Below are 20,352 nucleotides of genomic sequence, written 5' to 3'. Positions count from 1 at the left end.
GTGCCCAATATTCGTCAACACATAGAAAAATATATATAAATATTTTCTCAGTCGGGCTGAAACCTTGTATCTCCATATCTAAACTTTTTTAACATTCTTTTTTTCTGTAAATTAAGAGTGTCGCATAAAAGTAGTGAATATAGCGGATCTACAAGCTCACAACATGTCAGTAAAACTAAAGCGTGATCCCGTGTGAAAATCAATGTTTCAGCGGCTCACTGCCTTCTTCAGGGTACTCTGAAGAAGGCAGTTTGAACACTGCTCTTCATGCCACTGTCAGCGTTGCCAGATTCTGTAAGAGAAACAAGCAACCAGGTCTAGGAAAACCAGCCCAAAAGAAGCGACTATGGGCCACATGAACATCTTTAACATGTACATCAGCTACTTGAAAATAGCAGATCTACAAGCTCACAACGCGTCGCGATGCGACGCGTTGTGAGCTTGTAGATCGGCTATTTTCAAATAAAATCTTGCGGGGAAATTATAATCAGCAGATCTGGCAACCCTGACCACTGTCATGGGAATAAAGCGTAATATATATTTTTTACATACAAGGTTTCCACCCTGACAGCTGTGGGGGGGGGGCACAGCTGGAGACCAGACACACAGAGAGAGAGAGAGAGTGAGGGATGGCTGACTCACGGGGTGTTGGCAGCTCTCTTCACAGTGGCGGCACAATTATAGAACTTGAACTCCCGCGTCGCCAGTTCCACGCTCTCGTTGAAGATGACCTTGATGGGCACCGCCACGAAGTCTAGAAGGGCACAGCGGCAAAAAAAAGAGTGGGTTCAGACTCAGAGATAACACTTTAGACCAACGTTTTCACCTCAAGACCCCTCGGACCCGAATGTATAAAAATTTCCATTTTCAACCTTATTTCAGATAATTGGCCCTCACTCACCAATGCTGATAATAAAATGGCATAAGGCAAGGCAGTTTTGTTTGTATAGCACATTTCAACAAACAAGGCAATTTGTGCTTTACAGAGAACATCACGGAAAGGAAACACAATTATAAAATGACATTAGGATGCATAGAACAAACAAAGTAACACATAAACAGATACAATTACAGTGCAGAAGAGAAAGACAAAAGAAAAGTGAAGTGGCAAACAGAAAGGTCTTCAGTTGTGTTTTAAAATAAGTAATAGTGGCTTTAGACCTGCCGTTTTCTGGGAGTTTGTTCCAGATATGTGGTGCATAAAAACTAAATGCTGCTTCCCCACGTTTATGTTTGGTTTATAGGGACATAAAGCAGACCTTTATCCCAGATGACCTGAGAGCTCTGGATGGTTCATGATATCGCACAAGATCAGAAATGTAATTTTGGCCCTGAGAGGGAAATCGTGTCATCTGAGATACAGATGGCACAATTTCCATCTACTCACTCTGCTGCGTCTCATTGGTGGACAAGTTCAGATACCTGCCTACCCAATGACATCATCGATGGGGATTCCAAGCAAAACTATTTTCCCTTGAGGATAATAAAGCAGGGGTCTTCAACCTTTTCAGGCCAAGGACCCTCGCAGCGCGAGGCGTTGTGAGGTTGTAGATCTGCTATTTTTGGCTAAAGTTCACCTCAGAAAAGGGATGCTAGCTAGGTTCAAGTGGTTAAGGTTAAAACTCTAGGCTAGGGGTAGTAGTAACTCTGAGGACCCCCTAGGGGTCCCGACCCCCTGTTGAAGACCCCTGTAATGAAGACATCTTATCTAATCTAATAGAAACTACAAACTTTCTCTTCCTGTAAACTTAGCACGCTGAAATAGAAGCCATTGTTCTTGCATCAATAAACAAAATACATATTTTTTAATCTGGTTTGAAATGACCAAACCTGCCCGCCAATGATGTCAGACACCGAGTGAATAGACAGAAATGGTGCCATCTTATAATGAGCGTTAGTGAGGACCAATTATATGAACACAGGTTGAGGGGGTCCTTTAAGCCCTATTTCTAAAACCGTGAAGATGTTTAGTTGTTGTTGCGGTTGTCGTGTTTTTATAAATAAACTGGATATTTACTCGTTGCGTCCCATAAAAATGGGTCCACAACCCACAATGGGACCCTACGTTCGGGAAACACTGCACTGAAGGCGCGTGTGCGTGCGTATGTGTGCGTGCGTGCGTGCGCGTGTTTCTAGATACAGGGGATAGGATGGGTACAAATGTAATGATGAGTGAAAGTCTCCATTCATCATTTATACCTTGAATACAGAAGAACGTAGAATACAAGAACAACCTCTGCATAAAACATTCGGGACCAAAAGCTTCATCACTCAATATCTCTAAAATACACACTATCTGTAAATAGTTACTATTTAATGGACGAATCGCTTAGCCCATTAAGACCGGGAACGCAGCACGTGTGTCATTTTTCTTATTTCTATGGCTATTCAAAAATAGCAGATCTACAAGCTCATAGCGCGGCACCGAGTGCCGCGCTATGAGCTTGTAGATCTGCTATTTTTGAAAAATCTTGAAAATGTGTGCAAATCTTTAAATATATTTTTTTAAAGCGAACATTTGTAACTCAAATCTTTGCTACTTGGGGTCTCTGGAACAAAATATTTTACAAATGTTCGCTTAAAAGAATATATATGAAATGATACAGATGCGTTCTCTGCCTATACGGTATATAAATAACGTGAATCCTGTTATTCTATTTATGAGGAGTGGAAATATGACATTAACACATCCTGATGCATTCTGTGTGTGGAGACTAGAGCAGGCTCTCTCTCTCTGTGCTGGAAAATCACAGCCTGCCTACGTAACATGATGCATTTCAATTAGTTTCATGTAGGCTGCCAATTTTCCAGTGCAATGAGAACAATTAAAGGGCTGCCTCAGTAGCAGATGGATCTAAAGCATCAATTACGTGAGATCTAACAGGCTCCATTTACAGATGTTTTTTTTTTGCTGTTTTAGTTGTGTCTAGTATGTGGAAATCGCAGGGGTGGAAAAAGTACTCACATTTTGTACTTAAGAAAATGTATCAATACCCTATTGTAGAAATGGTCTGTTACAAGTACGTAAGTTTGGTATTAAAAATGTACTTGAGTAAAAAAGTAAAAAAGTATTGGCATCAAAATATACATACAGTTTTGTAACAATAATCCAAATCTACAAAGTAACTAGTAACTAAAGTTTTCAAATAATTGCAGTGGTTAAAAGTAGATTATTTGCCTCTGAGATGTAGTAGAAGTAACAGTATAGACAATTGGAAATACTCCAGTAAAGTAAAAGTAGCTCAAAATTGTACTTGAGTACAGTACTTGAGTAAAGATACTTAGTTGCTTTCCACCACTGGGAAATCGGATGAATGCATTTATTATTGGTTGTATTTGTCCGTATTTCTCCTCGTATTTCTCCTCCTTAAGTACAGTACTTGAGTAAATGTACTTAGTTACTTTACACCACTGATACAGCGTACCAATCTGATACCGGTGCATTAAATAAATAAATAAAACAAATCGTTCCAGTCCTTCTTTCTGATTGACTGAGTGCCGTGGTAAAATGCTTGATAAGCAACACACCTAAGACCGCACCGTACATATATCACTATTACTGTGCCAACGTTTGGACATTATTCACAGTGCCGTTCCGTGGATGTATATCATCATTCACGACTTTACTTTTCATATGGCAAGGTAGAGGAGTGCTCTGTTTCGTCCTGTGTGTGCATGGTTTTACAAATCACTTTTAAACTAGGCAGATGTACCTCGGTGCCTTCCACAGCACCCTCCTGCTTTGTAAGTAAGTAAGTAAGTAAAATGTATTTATAAAGCACCTTTCGAAACAATGTTACAATGGAACACAATATAAACAAGTTAACAAACGGGTCTAAAAAGACTATAATAACCCAATGGAGTAATAATACGACACAACAAGGATTAAACAAAAACAAAACATTGACCTGTACCAGTGAGTCAGGTAAAAACTTCATGAGACAAAATGCTTACGAAGCAAAATGTGTTTTTAACTTTCTCTTAAAACCGTCGACTGACTCAGCACTTTTTAAAGCCAAAGGTACTGTATAGGGCGTTCCACAGTGTGGGAGCAACCACTGCAAAGGCCCCGGTCACCCTTTGTTTTGAGCTTGGTCGCGGGTATCTCCACAAGGCCTTTGTCAGAGGACCTGAGGGATCTCACATTGCTCTTAGGGGTTCAGTAGGTCGGTGATATAAAGCGGGGCGCGCCCCATGTAGTGCTTTATAAGTATAGTTAAAAGGTAGGGTTGTCCGATATTGGCTTTTTTACCGATAACCGATATACCGATATTGTCCAACTCTTAATTACCGATACCGATATCAACCGATACCGATATATGCGGGGATTATTGTGATTAGGGTAAGCTCAAATTTCATATCACACACACCATATACAGTAAGAACTCCTGTAACTTATTTATAAAGCAAAAAAAAAAAAAAAAAATCAAAAACCGATACCGATATTTTCCCGATATCAATTTTTATGCTAATATCGGCCGATAATATCGGGAGGCCGATAATATCGGACATCCCTATTAAAAGGATTTTAAAAGCTATGTCTTTGTGCTTGCAGTTGCAGGGGCTTACTATCTTGTAGAAATTATTGTTGTAGTGAAATTGTCATTGAAAACTGTTTTCATTTGTATACGTTTGTGATTGTGATGATCATATTGCCATTAGAGTTCTCAACGGGCCTGAAAATTAAGGCCTGGCCCTAACTGGGCCCGAACAATTACCATACTTTTAGGCCCGAAAACTCAAAAGACCCGAAAAGGTGTCATCGTGTGCTCCATGTCCTCGAAGTCACGCATCCAACAAGCTTTAAACTGAGCAGATTGGACCTTCCGTTCCAGAGATAATGGCCGAAATTCGATAGAGTTTTGGCCAATGTCGCCCGTTAGACTTTAATATCACAGGGTAGGACAGTTGGACGGCCACAAACTAGATACGTGAGTAAAGTTGACTTTGAGTTGCATCCAACACATCCACTGCCATTTCCGTCGGCCTTACCGTTAGGCCACTAGGGGCAGTTGAAATTTATTTTTGGGGGGTAACAGATTTTCTTTTCTTTTTTTTTTTCTTCACGGAAACCGGGGCTCGGCCCGGCCAGACTAATAAGCATAGATTCTGGGCCCGGCCCGGCTGTCGGGTTCGGTCAGAATTTGAGAACTCTAATTGCCATATTGGTAACCCTTTTAAAAAATCTATAATACATGCAATAATACATGGTTTACCGTGATTTTACAAAAGGCGAAGAGGGTTGGAAGAGGCTCTCTACATGTCTCTTGTGGCTTTAATATTTTGGGATTGGTAGAGATTGTGCTTAACATTACACTAGCCTTTCAGCACAAAAACAGAGGCTACAGGTACTCATCACCAAGTGTTACCACAGACAGTACTATTATGAATCAAAACAGATGCATGATGATGCTTAAACGCACCAAACATCATAGCCAATCTACAAACTCACAATGTACTGTAGGTTGCCAGCGAGAGACACCATAACACACATATACGTAAATCAGGCTTTATTAAAGGTCATACCCTGGTCCTCAGGTGTAGGCGGTATCACATCTGGACTGGGTAGATGGCAGGAGACCTGGCCCGGTTCCGTCATTTTGCCCACGCTTCTGAAGAAGCTGAAGACACAGCGCAGACTGTCTGTGGGGGCAATGGAGGGGAGGGAGGGGATGTTGATCTGAACCTGAAAGACAAAAAAGGGCAAAAGGAGACATTAAGGATGCTGGCGTTTTCAATTATAGCTGAACCGCACACCGATATCGATCTGTTTTTCTCTATTTCTCTATTTTTTACCCTCATTGTTGTTTATTTGACTCTATGAATGTTGACCCTATAGGCTGATCATTACATTGATATTGTTTCATTGAAATCATTGATTATCGTCTTTTTGAAATGCCGATTTTAGCAGCAATGTCTCCATTCATTACGCTGATAGTTAGATCTGTCCATTTCTATATCGTCTCTGTCGGGTGGAAGCCTCATTATGTCCAAAACTGTTACTTTTCAGGATTAAAATTCAAAAGTAGCAAAAGTAGCAGATCTACAAGCTGAAAACGTGTCGCTTCGCACCGCGTTTCGACCTTGTGGATCTGCTGCTATTGATGCTTTTGTGTGACACTGTAGTATGATCAAGTAGAGCAGTGGTTCTCAGCCAGTGGTCCAGGGACCACCAGTGGTCCTTGAGGGGGTTCCAGGTGGTCACCAGCTAAATGATGGAAGAGTTGGTAACCAAATGGACCCTTATAAGGTAAATCTTTAACTCTTGAGAGCGTAAAATGAAACCAAATGGACCCTTACGGTTACATTTGGTTTCATTTTACGCTCTCAAGAGTTAAATTATTGTTAGACATCAGCATTGCTTAGTCTACAAGAAGTCTTACACAATTAGAGCAGTGGTTCTCAAACTTTTTCATGTCAAGGACCCCTAAATTGACACTTCCCATGGACCCCCATTTGAAAAGATATGCCAGGGACCCCCATAAGAGAAGATTTCTACAGCTCTCTTGCAGTGATTCTCAACCATTTTAAATTCAAGGACCCCCACTTTGACATGCATTAGGCTACGGACCCCCATTTAATGGCATTTTACCTCTGGGACCAATTTATATTGTAAAATCAATGTTAATTTAACTCAGAGTTACAGACCCATAAGGGTCCATTTGGTTCCTGTCCATCATTTAGCTGGGTACCCCCTGGAACCCCCTCAAGTACCCCTGGGGGTCCCCGGACCCCACTTTGAGAACCATGGAATTGGAGAATGAAGAAGAATTGGTATTTTGTTCAACGTTGGCCTGTTATCTCTCCTATGGTTCAAAGAGAATGTTGTGTGCACATCCCACATCAGGCAAATATTTGCCTGATGAAGACCTAGAAGATTGAAACGTTGCAAAAATAAAAAGTGAGTTTCTTGGAGCTTGAGAACAGTGTGCGGACTTCCTTCTTCTTTTTCTTATCTCTCCTATGGTACCAACATCAACACAGCATGGAATTGTGGACAAAGTCTTATCCAACAATGACAAAATATTGAAGTTTTGGTGTCTGAGAGTCTAAATCTCATCAAATGGTGGTTCCGTGGTTCAAATGCCGCATAAATAATGGACCTTGATATGAAAAATCGTTTCTGCCCGACTGCAACGATATACTATTCACCCCTATACATGTTGGGTTCATGTTTGTACCCTACGAGGCTCTGTACAGTAGGTCAAAAGGTTGTAGTAAATAAAGTTATTCTGGCAGCTTTTAAAACAGTGTGTGTGTTTTTCCATCAGCTTTACGTGTCCTTTTTTATCCAGACACCCGTCCGTCTGTGCTGGGGATTTATTTTTGGATGTGCGTGCACTTCTTGGACGGCATTTCAATTATCTCAGCACTTGCTCTTGGCTGATTATTTCAATATCTCACCACGCCAAGTCGAGCAGAGGAGAGACGCAAGGTTGAGAACACGATATACAAGTGCGCCTTGTATGGGTTGAGCTAAATGTAGCTTTGGGAAAGACAAGGACAGATAGGTATGATGGGAACATTAGCATAAAGTCAGAGAGAGAGAGAAGAAGAAGGGTTACCCCGACCGGTAGCTCAACTGGTAGAGTGTGTACCAAGTCAAGGTCCAATCAAGCCCGGGTTTGAATCAAGGTTATAATAGTTTTGGATTTTTCATTAAAGTTTAGTTTTAGTTTGTTTTGACTAATTCACTTTAGTTTTAATTCGTTTTTAGTGTGGGTTTGCTAGTTTCTATTAGTTTACATTTTTAGTATTTTTCATACTTTGGGTTATTTGTCAGGTGCAGGATTCAAAAAGGTCAGAGTAAGTATTTTGTAATAAAAACTCAACAAAAATATAATTTAAAAATATATATATATTCAATTACTGTTGGACAATCAACGAGCAAAACGAAAACGAAGGGCATTTTGTCTATCATTTCAGTTAGTTTTAGTCTGTCTATATATAATTCAGTTAACTTTTTTTTCAATTTTAGCTTTCGTTATTTCATTAGTTTTCGTTAACTATAATGACCTTGGTTTGAATCCGTCCCGAGGCCATACGCTGCAATGCTCTCTCTCTCTCTCTCTCTCTCTCTCTCTCTCTCTCTCTCTCTCTCTCTCTCTCTCTGTCTCTCTGCTGCCTTCCCTGTCCCTCTACTCAGTCACTATTTAAAAAACATCTTCTTTAACCCATTAAGACCTGAGAGCTGTTACTTTTCAGGATTCAAATTAAAAAATAGCAAAAGTAGCAGATCTACAAGCTCAAAACGCGTTGCGGGAGTTTGTGGATCTGCTACTTTAGCTACTTTTGTGTGACGCAGGTTGATCAAATTTACGAAAAAAAAACACACACAAAAAAGTTAGAAAATGGAGATAAGAGGTTTCTGCGACGAAATGACTCCTATCCTAAGAGTTTTCTGAAAAACGTATGTTGCTATATAAATATAGCTGAAGTCTAAAATGACACAGATGCTTTCCCGATCTTAATGGGTTTAAAAGAAAAAAGTCTGAGAGGAAGAGAAATGAAGTAAAAGTTGTGAGAGCGTAAGAGAGAGCCTCTCCATCTTCTGACAGAGAGAGAGCGCAATCAACCAGTCGGTTATTATACGCCGGCTCAGAGTTTTCTGGATCAATACAGAGCAGAAAGTCTGAGAGTCAGGGGTAACTGATTCACAATGGAAATGTTTTTGTATTACTCCGGCCCTCTCTCTCTCTGTGTGTGTGTGTGTGTGTGTGTGTGTGTGTGTGTGTGTGTGTGTGTGTGTGTGTGTGTGTGTGTGTGTGTGTGTGTGTGTGTGTGTGTGTGTGTGTGTGTGTGTGTGTGTGTGTGTGTGTGTGTGTGTGTGTGTGTGTGTGTGTGTGTGTGTGTGTGTGTGTGTGTGTGTGTGTGTGTGTGTGTGTGTGTGTGTGTGTGTGTGTGTGTGTGTTAGCCTTGGCATGGCCAGACTAATATCACTGCGTCGATATTAGTCTGGAATCTCGGTGTGGAACCTGCATTTCCAAGGGGTGAAACATAAAAAAAAGCCTCTGGTGATAATAAACCCGCCCCATATTTGCATACTGGGCCCTGATTGGTGCCCCATAACTTTAAAAAAAAAAAGAAAATGTTTTCAAGATTTTTGAATAGTCAAAGAAATAAGTGACACAGATGCGTTCCAGGTCTTAATGGCTTAAATAACCTTTTAAAACCAAATTGGCCAAATTGTCAAAAGTTACATAAGAAAGAGGCAAACGTTGTGAAAATAGCCGATCTACAAGCTCACAACGCCTCGCAGTCCTAAAATGTCCTCACGAGTATACTAATACAAACGTGTGTGTGTGTGTAGAATAGCATAGAATAGCAAAGGATATTGGCAACAATTAAAAAGCACAATAGGACCAATTAAAAGCGCCAAAATGGATTAATTACAAACGAGCCACAGCTTGTCTCTGTTGTGGTCCATTTCAAAACAAACACCACACGAACAGACTAAACAATCAACCATACAAAGCAGAACAAATTAGAACAAGTGATTTAACAAAAGGCACACCGAAAGATGGAGTGGGTGAGAGAGAGAGAGAGAGAGAGAGAGAGAGAGAGAGAGAGAGAGAGAGAGAGAGAGAGAGAGAGAGAGAGAGAAGGAGTGTGAAGGAGGAAATTGATGCCGTATTGATATTGATGCACACGAAGTGCGCCCATGGCGGCAACTGGAAGCGTTGTGCTCCCCGCAGGCCGGCACGCTGAAGGGACAACACACACACACACACACACATCGTTTTTCATGGCGCTGTCACTGTGACGCGCAAATGACACTGTGACTGGAAATAGAACAGTTGCGTAAAAGGAACGACGGGACGGGACGTGGACGCAGGCTCGCTTGCGTCTAGTGGGCTTTGTACGTATAGACAATAAAAGGGTTTGCGGTTGTGTTGGACACACCCGTCGTTCGGCAGCCCGTGCGTTATAGGCTCATATTGGAAAGAAATTGGGCCTCTTCCTTACTTCCTCCACAGGTGTTAGTTACCAATGGTGGAAAGTAACTAAGTACATTTACTTAAGTACTGTACTCAAGTACAATTTTGAGGTATTTGTACTTTACTTGAGTATTTCCAATTTCCAATACTTTTACTTCTACTCCACTACATCTCAGAGTCAACTATTGTACTTTTACTCCACTACAATTATTTGAAAACTTTAGTTACTAGTTACTTTTCAGATATACATTATGATATAATGAAACATACATTAACCACTTTAACCTTATTTTGTACTTAAGCTATTTTCAAATATGTAGTACTTTTACTTTTGGTACCTTAAGTACATTTTGATGCCAATACTTACTACTTTACTCAAGTACATTTTGAATTCTGGACTTTTACTTGTAACAGAGTATTTTTATATTGCAGTATTGGTACTTTTACTTAAGTAAAACATTTGAGTACTTTTTCCACCACTGAGTGCTACCAATGATTCTAATGAAGACTCTGTTCCATTTAGTGTAGCACAGTGGTTCTCAAACCTTTTAATTTCAAGGACCCCCATAACTCTGAGAGTGTACGATAACTCTCAGAGTCACACACCCGCAAGGGGTCCATTTGGATGCCCTCAAGGGACCATGAGGGGTCCCTGGACCACACTTTGAAACCCACTGGTGTAGCGGAGTGTTTCCAGTGAGTCAACATGCACAATATCAGCACCCTGACTCTGTTTGAGCCAGAATGGAACAGAGCCTTCATTAGTATCATTGGTAACACCTGTGAAGGAAGTAAGAAGAGGCCCCATTTCTTTCCAATATGGGTGCTGTGCACAGTGGCGTGCACAGACATTTTGAGGGGCAGGTGCTCAAGTAAATTATACTTTTTTTTGTTTACTTGGTCTGCTCTTTTTTCCCTCTACACCTATACCTCTTTGCCAAAAATAGCCGATCTACAAGCCCACAACGCCTCGCAGCGCGAGGCGTTGTGGGCTTGTAGATCTGCTATTTTTGGCTAAAGTTCTCCTCAGAAAAGGGATGCTAGGTTTCGAGTGGTTATGGTAAAAAGAAAAATCATATCACATAAAGATTTGGCGGACCCCCTGTAGTAACTCTGAGGACCCCCTAGGGGTCCCGGACCCCCTGTTGAAGACCCCTGCTGTAAACTGAAAAAAAAAAAAAACGTTTTTTTTTATTTTTTTCAAAAGGGCACTCCAGGTCAAGAGGGCAAAGGGCAGGTGCTCGAGCACCACCTAGAGTCTATCTGTGCACGTCCCTGGCTGTGCATAGAGCCTATTATAGGCTGAAGCCTGGGCTCATAGCTCACCTGCTGGGTCTTCTTACAGGACAGGTTGGAGGGATGAAAGGAGACGATCTTCACACACTCCTGCCTGGGGCTCCACAGCCACACGTTCTTCTCCTCTGCCCGTCGGCACTCCGACCTCCTGGTGCACCTGACAGCAAGGCAGAGAGAGAGAGGCATCAGGCATCTTCTAATGCAACCGATTCACTCACAGACCTTTTTTATAGGATCATATGTATGTGGCCACGGACCGGCACCTGAAAACGTGTCGTGCCAGGGACCCCCAGAAGCAAAGATTTGTGTTAAAAATACCTTTCACTTGAATACACACTCCCTTGTATAATTGACAACGCCCAACAAAATCTGACTGTCGGCCTCTGGCTGGAGGCCTACAAGATATAGACGGCTGGATACGAAATATGTATTTTCTCATTTTATTTGTATTCATTGCTTTCAATAATAGAACTGTCTAACTTGACCTGAAAGGAACAACATATTCTGTCAAAAGTTAAACTGTTTGGTTTGTCTGTCCGTTTGTTTGTCTTGTCTTTTTCTTTATTGTCAAGTGATTATTATTATTATTTATTCTTTTTTGTCTTGTCATTTGTCTTGTTATGACCTTGGTGGGAGGGTGGGGGATTGGGGGAATAAGATGTCGTACATAATGTCATATGCTTGTATTTTGTCTGCACTATATGGAAAAATAAAAACAAAGTGTTTTTTTTTTTTAAATGTTCGCCTTTTACAAAAATGATTTACACACATTTTCGTGATTTAAAAAAAAATACCAGATCTACAAAGTCTTATATAAAGTCGCTAATTTTGCTGGTGGGACCCACTGGTACCCCACCAAGGACCCCCCTGGGGGTCCCTGGACCCCACTTTGAGAACCAATGCTCTATGTCAACCACATCTAACTGGCAAAAAAAAAAACTCTCGCCCCTTCATTTGGAGACCAGGTATACTGGACTGGGCGTAGTACACAGACAGGCAAAATAAAATGTGTTGTTATGGTGGGGCTGGGCCTCTTTTATTGGACCCGCGTTCGAGTCCTTTATGGGCGGCGGGCGGCTGTACCGACTCCGCCGTTGCGCGTCAAACCCGCGAACCCATCAACAACATTAAAGTAGTACCGCCCCTCCAGCTAAGAGGACCATGTCCTCCTCCGGGGTTTTACCAATTAAAAATAATAAGTGTATTGATCTGAGAGATTCACTGTTGAAAATCACCAGACAACTTCACCGCATCGCTCTGACAGCCGGGTCTCATTTCACTGCTCCTGTTCTTAACCCATTAAAACCGTCATTTTTAGATTTCTTTGGCTATTAAAACATAGCAGATCTACAAGCTCATCTTTTAATATATATATATATTTTTCAAAGCGAACATTTTTTAACTCAAATCTTTGCTTCTGGGGGATTCAACAAAATGTCTTCTAAATCCTAACAGTTTCTTTGAAAAAAACGTATATGTTACTATAATATCAGCGGTTCTCAAACTTTTTCACGTCAAGGACCCCCAAAATGATGATGTATTTGGCCGCGGACCCCCCATCTCAAAATATGTTGTTCCAGGGACCCCCCAGAAGCAAAGATTTGAGTTAAAGATGTTCGCTTTAAAAATATATATATATTCAAAGATTTGCACAACTTTTCAAAAATAGCAGATCTACAACATAACGCAGCACTCGGTGCCGTGCTATGAGCTTATATATCTGCTATTTTTGAATAGCCAATGAAATAAAAAAATGACACAGATGCGTTTCCCGGTCTTAATGGGTTAAAACAGTGAAGAAGCGTGTTTTTTCTCTCTCTTTTCTTCCAGTTTGCTGCTTATTAAGCATTTCAATTCCCCCGTGTCCTGGATGTGGCAGATGACAGGCTTTTTCCATTTCCTGATTGCATCCGTCAGAACGACATGACACGTAATGGGCTCCAGTGTGCTCCCACCCCCTCTGGGGGCTTGATAAATAAGGGGCTGATGAAGAGTAAATTGCACCGGCCACCGCCGTCTCCACATGAGCCTGACAAACTGCTTTAACCCTTTAAGACCGGGAACGCATCTGTGTGTAACCACTTTATCCATATTTTATGCTTTTGGCTATTCAAAAATAGCAGATCTACAAGCTCGTAGCGCGGCACCGAGTGCCGCGCTACGAGCTTGTAGATCTTTTGAAGAAAATCCTGAAAAAACTCTTTGGCTAGGCTATATAGACTATATACATTTTTTAAAGCGAACATTTTTAACTCAAATCTTTGCTCCTGGGGGTGGGGTCCCTGGAACAAAATATTTGGAGATGGGGGGGTCCACGGCCAAATACATATCATTTTGGGGGTCCTTGACATGAAAAAAGTTTTGTTCCAGGGACCCCCAGAAGCAAAAATGTTAGTTATTGTTTGTTGTTGTTTAAAAAATATATATATATTCAAAGATTTGCACACATTTTCACGCACAAAAAAAAAAATCTGCTATTTTTATTTCTGCTATTTTTTTGAATAGCCAAAGTATAAAATAATGGTTATAGGCTATAGCTTAAAAAATCTAAAATGATACAGACGCGTTCCCGGTCTTAATGGGTTAATTTCTCTGGGCGTTGGGAGACACACGGGGAGGTGGGTGGGACATAAACACTGAGGGATGCGGAGGAGAGGCGGCCATAAAACACTAAGCCAAATACCCTGCCATTTTATACAGGTGCCTGCGAGCGTGTGTGTGTGTGTGTGGGCGGGCGGTGTATGCATGAGAGAGATGCTTAAAGGTGTAGTTCACCCAAAAAATGCCTTATTTTCTATCAATTACACACCCCATGAAGCCTTGAATTCATGGAGATTGTTTTGTTTTTGTCGTATTCCTGAGCCAATAATTTGATGACCGGCAGAAAGATGCTCCGCAAGAGACTCCGCCAGTCATCAAATTATTGGCTCAGGAATGCGATAAAAACAAAAAAATCTCCATGAATTCAAGGCTTCATGGGGTGTGTAATTGATAGAAAATAAGTCATTTTTGGCGTCCACTACTCCTTTAACCACTTAAACCCTACATACTTCGTTGTGTCATATTATAGCAAAACTAGCCGATCTACAAGCATCCGCTTTTTCACCGAATGGTCACCTATTATGCCATCAAACCCAGATTAGGCACGCAAGGGTTAAAGTGGTTAAAGCAGACGTGTGTGCGCGTGCGCGTGTGTGTGTGTGTGTGTGTGTGTGTGTGTGTGTGTGTGTGTGTGTGTGTGTGTGTGTGTGTGTGTGTGTGTGTGTGTGTGCGTGTGCGTGTGCGTGTGTGTGTGTGTGTGCTGGGCTACAACTGTAAACTTTTAGTTTTCATATTTGGCAGCCTGGGCCATGTTCATAAGCTCGTTGTTAGAGGCCTTCAGATGGCTGGTCTCTCAAAGAGAAAAGCCAAACCGCTCGCAAAATATTGCTCAGTGTCAGCTATCATTGGCAGTCGCGCTATTTGGAGACGGCGCTGCTATCTGTACCCTTAAGCTGTATACTGACTGTTTGGCCCTACGTGTGTGTGTATAACTGTAACTGTGATTGCCTTTGTCGGCACGTATGCCGTAGTAACCCACAGTGTCAAACTGCACTACCAGTATTTGTGTCCTTTAGACCAGGGGTCTTCAACAGGGGTCCGGGGCCCCTAGGGGGTCCTCAGAGTTACTACAGGGGGTCCGCCAAATCTTTGTGTGATATGATTTTTTTTTTTTTACATTAACCCTAGCATCCGTTTTCTAAGGAGAACTTGAGCCAAAAATAGCAGATCTACAAGCTCACAACGCCTCGCGCTGCGAGGCGTTGTGAGCTTGTAGATCTGCTATTTTTGGCTAAGAGTTATAGGTGTAGAGGGAAAAAAGAGCAGCAAGTGTTTATCTGAAACTCAATTTTATACAACATAGAGGGGGTCCCTGCTTCATCTCTCTGTCAGCTAGGGGGTCCTTGGCCTGAAAACGTTGAAGACCCCTGCTTTAGACCTTGTATTTATGTGGACATAAATAAAGAATTCAAATGTGTGTGTGTGTGTGTGTGTGTGTGTGTGTGTGTGTGTGTGTGTGTGTGTGTGTGTGTGTGTGTGTGTGTGTGTGTGTGTGTGTGTGTGTGTGTGTGTGTGTGTGTGTGTGTGTGTGTGTGTGTGTGTGCTTGCGTGCACGTGCGCGTGTGTGTGTGCGTGTGCGTGACAATGCTGACCTGCCCTCCAGCACACACCAGCCACAGTAGGGGTCCCTCAGTGCCACACAGGACTGGCAGTCAGTCTTGAGGTGGCACTTCTGCACCGGGACCTTCATGATCTACAGCCACAGGGAAGGAAAGAGGATTTAAATAAAGCAACCTTTTAGAGCTGCATTAAATAGGAGCCACTTGCAGTAGGAAGTAATACTACTCCACTCTTTGTTCTTGGAGGAAAACAGTGGGAAACAAGCCTAAGACCAATAGCAACGTTTCAATGGGAGAGCTAACCTGATCTGATCACTCACTGTATAGTTGCTGTAGATTCTGAAATAACTTGGGACCAGTGGTGTAAAGTACATTTACTCAAGTACTGCAACTTAAGTACAATTTTGAGGTATTTTTACATTACTGGAGTATTTCCAGTTTTCAGTACTTTTACTTCTACTCCACTACATCTCAAAGGTAAATGTTGTGCTTTTACTCCACTACAATTATTTGAAAACTTTAGTTACTAGTTTCTTTTCAGATATACATTATCATACTATAAAACATACATTAACCACTTTAGCCCTATTGTATACCTAGGCTATTTGAAAATAGCAGATCTACAAGGTCACAACGCGTCGCAATGCGACGCGTTGTGAGCTTGTAGATCTGCTATTTTCAAACATTTTGTACTTTTAATTTTGGTACTTTAAGTATATTTTGATGCCAATACTTTGGTACTTTTACTCAAGTAACATTTTGAACACAGTCCTTTTACTTGTAACAGAGTACTTTTACATTGTGGTATTGCTACTTCTACTTAAGTAACTAGATATCTGAGTACTTTTTCCACCACTGCTTGGGACAAATGGAAGGTTTGACCTAAGGGTGGCGCTAGAGCAGTGGTTCTCAAACTTTTTGACTGTTCTTTGTGATCAATTCCGAGACCCAGTTGGAGTGTGTTCCATTATGTAACTGTTGCTGTTGTTTAACAGTAAATAAATAATACATTCCTGTCCTATTTTAAGGCTAGACAGTTCTAATTATTCATTCTCCTTCCTGGGAAATAGGCTAATAATAATCACATTCTTGATGATGTAGAATAAGTTATTTGGTATCCAGTAAGATGTTTTCTAAATGATAAAAGTGATACAATAATAACCAAACATACATTTTCAGAGCATAAACGTAGCCTACATTTTAAATGGGTGTGGGGGGAGGACGTTAAGGTTTTATCCCCTCGGTTTTCTTTGCCCCTTTTGCTCTTTTAAATGTTTTCTAAACCTAAACCTTTTTTATTCTGTACTGTAGCACTTTGAGATTTGTATATAAATAAAATGTATTATTATTATTAACTCATTCAGTGCCAATGACGTCGCCGATGTCATGGGAAAAAATGTTCAGAACCCAAGATATGATGATTTGAAGATTTGCTGCTCCATTCACTTCTTGTTTAACATCTTACTGAGAAAGGCTGTATCTCGTTTCCTAAGCACTTTTTTTTTTACAATGTATTTTTGGCTCTGGCACTCGGAGCCAAACTGCCAGAAATAAGTCAGGCACTGAATGAGTTAAGGGACCTGGATATTAGGATTGGGGGGGGGGGGTGCTGGCCCAAAAAAAAGGCTGAGAAACAATGATGGTGTTGGACGTATTAGACTTATCAGGCATTACACAATCAGAAGGGCTATTGATGAAAGTTGTTGACCTATTTTCATTAGCAGTGGTAACAGCTAAATTAAAGCATGACACGGAGTGTAATCATCAAGGCCTTAATGCACAACAGCTTTAATAGCTTAATGGCTTCTCGTGATTAACATGTTCATCTATGCCAATTAATTCAACAAACAGTTTAGAATAAGGGAGTGCATCATGGTTTGTGGTAGAAAGCTGACTGATGTGCAACCTCTCTTACATATATTACAACTACAGATAGACCAGCCATTCCCAGCCCGTGGCCCCAGCTTAAGGATTTGCAATTGTTTTTTAAATCTTGAAAATTTGTGCAAATCGTTACTTTGTGCACATTTTAAAAAAACTTTTTTTTTTAATTTTTATATTCAATTTTTTTTTAATTTTAAAAAATATATATATATATATATTTTTTTTTATTATTATTTTTTATTATTATTATTTTTTTTAAATTTGTGCAAATTTTTAAAGCGAACATTTGTACACAGATGGAGTTAAACATGTTAGCTTTAAAACATATATATTCAAAGATTTGCACAAATGTCCCACGATCTTTCAAAAAACAATAGCAGATCTACAAGCTCATAGCACGGAACTCTGATGAGCTTGTCTGCTATTTTTGAATGGCCAAAGACATCTTAAAATTACACAGATGCGTTCCCACCAGTCTTAATGGATTAATAAGCATGTTAATGTATTCAATCAATCAAAAGAGAATTACGCGGACCACCCACCTGACCACTTATAGTAATTGGCTGCCAACAAAAAATGAACCAATATTTACAGTCAATCTGCATTGAATTGAATACCAACTCTTTTTTTTCTACAGATAGTTGGCCATGCTTCACAAGCAGCCAGCTGTAATGTGTGTTGGTGCTAATGGACAGGCAACATAAATCTCATGCTGTGAATTCCATTTTAATGAAAGCCACAAGTCAGCGTGAGATGTGTTTCAGAGCGCACCGCGGGGCAGACGTATATATATACAGTATATATATACCTTCTTCTCTGCGGTGATGTAGATGTGGCTGTGGCTGAGGTCGAAGAAAAGGTTCCTGTTGACCTTCTCCCCCATGAGGTCTCTGGAAGTGCTGTCGTACACGTCTGGGTTGCCGACCGTCAGGTGGACCTGGAGGAGAAAAAATCAAAGATCATATGTTAGGTGTATAAGGTCTAAGAGCAGGACTCACTTTTTGGTCAAATTGACATTTTTGCCAAGCTCTACTCTACTAACCCTGCTGCATCATTGTGCCTTATTGCCTATGTCCTAAGCCAGGGGTCTTCAACGTTTTCAGCCCAAGGACCCCTTGGCTGAGAGCGAGATAAAGCAGGGACCCCCATTATATATTGTATCGAATATTTATTTTTTCATAGATTTCATAGGCAGCTTCATAGACTTGTTTCACAGCACTATCATGTTGGATTCATGTTAATGTGTGTTTCCACACATGTAACCATGCACTTAAACAATACGTAGTATACCTGACCTTTTACTCTGTACTTAGCCTGCTCTTTTTCCCCCCTATACTAAACCACTTTGCCGAAAATAGCAGATCTACAAGCGCACAACGCCTCGCGCTGCGAGGCGTTGTGTGCTTGTAGATCTGCTATTTTTGGCTAATGTTCTCCTCAGAATAGGGACGCTTGGTTGAAGTGGTTAATGTAAAAATCGCACAAAGATTTGGCGGACCCCCTGTAGTAACTCTGAGGACCCCCTAGGAGTCCCGGACCCCCTGTTGAAGACCTCTGTCCTAAGCCAATAAGAAGGCTCGTTACATTCCAAAATGACTTGATGGCAGAAATGGCAGAAAGTCATCTTGACTTATTAAGCAGAAATTATTTTTGAAGCATTCTGACAGGCTGAGGACATAGGCAATAAGGCAGGATGAATCAGCAGTGTTAGGAGAGTAGAGTTAGGCAGATATAAATATAGGCAGATAAACATGACTAAAGGTCATTACACACCGGCGATTATGCGAATATACGCAAAATTCGGACTCGTTCCGAAAAATTTAAATACGCTTTTTCGCTTCGCTTTTTCGCTCCATGGAAGCTTGCATTGACTTTATACGTTTTTTTTTTTAAAGTATTATTCGCATGAACAAATCGCCCCCAGTGTGTAAGGAGCTTTAGGAAAAAATAATTGTTTTACTTTATGCCTAAGTCATCTAGGCGACTTAGGCAGAAAGTGATTTTTGTTTTGTTTTGTCTCTCCTGAAATTGTTAAAAATATGATTTAGGCAATTATGCTATGAGGCCAACGATTCTGTCTGTGTTATTGGCTACAGTTTATATTGATGGAGAGGGACAGAGATATGCAGTTGCCAAAGGTAAAAAAAAACGAAAAAAAAAAACACTTGGCTTTAGCTGTACGCTCTGGAAATTCTGCCAGAAAACCCATCCAGAACTTCACAATGGGATGTGTTTCATGTATGTACCTATTCTATATTTTAATGAGGTGATCCTCTTCTGTAGAAGTTAAGCTTGAAGTACTTTTGGAATTGAAACACAAGCCGCCTCAAATTCCCACTGATAATGAATAATGTATACAATTCCACTCTCCTCATATCACATGTCTATGTTTATTCAAAATAATTATAATAAAATAAAATAATGAAAACTTCACTTTCCTACATTACTGAATGCTGCATGGTCAGGGACCACATGCAGTAACTTCACGGAACCCCAGTGGTCCATGGACCAGCAGTTGAAAACTTTTAGATGTCTATTTTTGTCAAAGGGATTTTTGTGTAGAGGAGGAAAAAGGAGAGGGCCTTTAAGGGACCCCAGTCAACTAAGTACATAGGATTTAAGTGGTTAAACAAGGACTCACTACTCCTTTATCTTATTCAAAAGAATAATTAAAAAAAATATTTAAAAAATCCAGGAGTTAACCAGAATAAAGTACAGTAAAGTTGAATTGAGTGCAGCAAATGCACATTGCAGTAGCGTATAAGACAGTGGTGTAAATGTACTCAAGTACTGTACTTTTTTGAGGTATTTTTACTTTACTGGAGTTCTTCCAATTTTCAATTTTACTTTTACTCCACTACAATTATTTGAAAACTTTAGTTACAAGTTACTTTGCAGATTTAGATTATTATTACAAAACATACAGTAACCACTTCAGCCCTATATACTCACAACGCATCGCAAAGCGACGCATTGTGAGCTTGTAGATGTGCTATTTTCAAAAGATTTTCATACATTTTAAAACTTGTGATATTGGCCATTCTGCATAATGACTACTTTCACTTTTGGTACTT

General features: G+C 40.6%; 1 protein-coding gene across 1 annotated transcript in view; it reads right to left on the bottom strand.

Moving 5' to 3' along the window:
• Positions 1–20,352, bottom strand: part of plxnb2b (plexin b2b) — a 338,202-nt gene that overhangs the window by 105,256 nt on the left and 212,594 nt on the right. Inside the window, exons 9-13 of the mRNA XM_084059938.1 lie at positions 18,087–18,215; positions 15,428–15,528; positions 11,265–11,391; positions 5,527–5,686; positions 643–754 (exon numbers count right to left, since the gene is read on the bottom strand). Of these exons, the coding sequence (XP_083916064.1) occupies positions 643–754; positions 5,527–5,686; positions 11,265–11,391; positions 15,428–15,528; positions 18,087–18,215 (629 nt within the window). The remainder of the gene's footprint in view (positions 1–642; positions 755–5,526; positions 5,687–11,264; positions 11,392–15,427; positions 15,529–18,086; positions 18,216–20,352) is intronic.

Source organism: Gymnoscopelus microlampas, assembly GCF_963454915.1.
Source record: "Gymnoscopelus microlampas genome assembly, chromosome: 6".
NCBI classification, from domain to species: domain Eukaryota; kingdom Metazoa; phylum Chordata; class Actinopteri; order Myctophiformes; family Myctophidae; genus Gymnoscopelus; species Gymnoscopelus microlampas.
The sequence above is the reverse complement of the archived record's forward strand: the minus strand, read 5'-3'. Positions and strand labels throughout refer to the sequence as shown.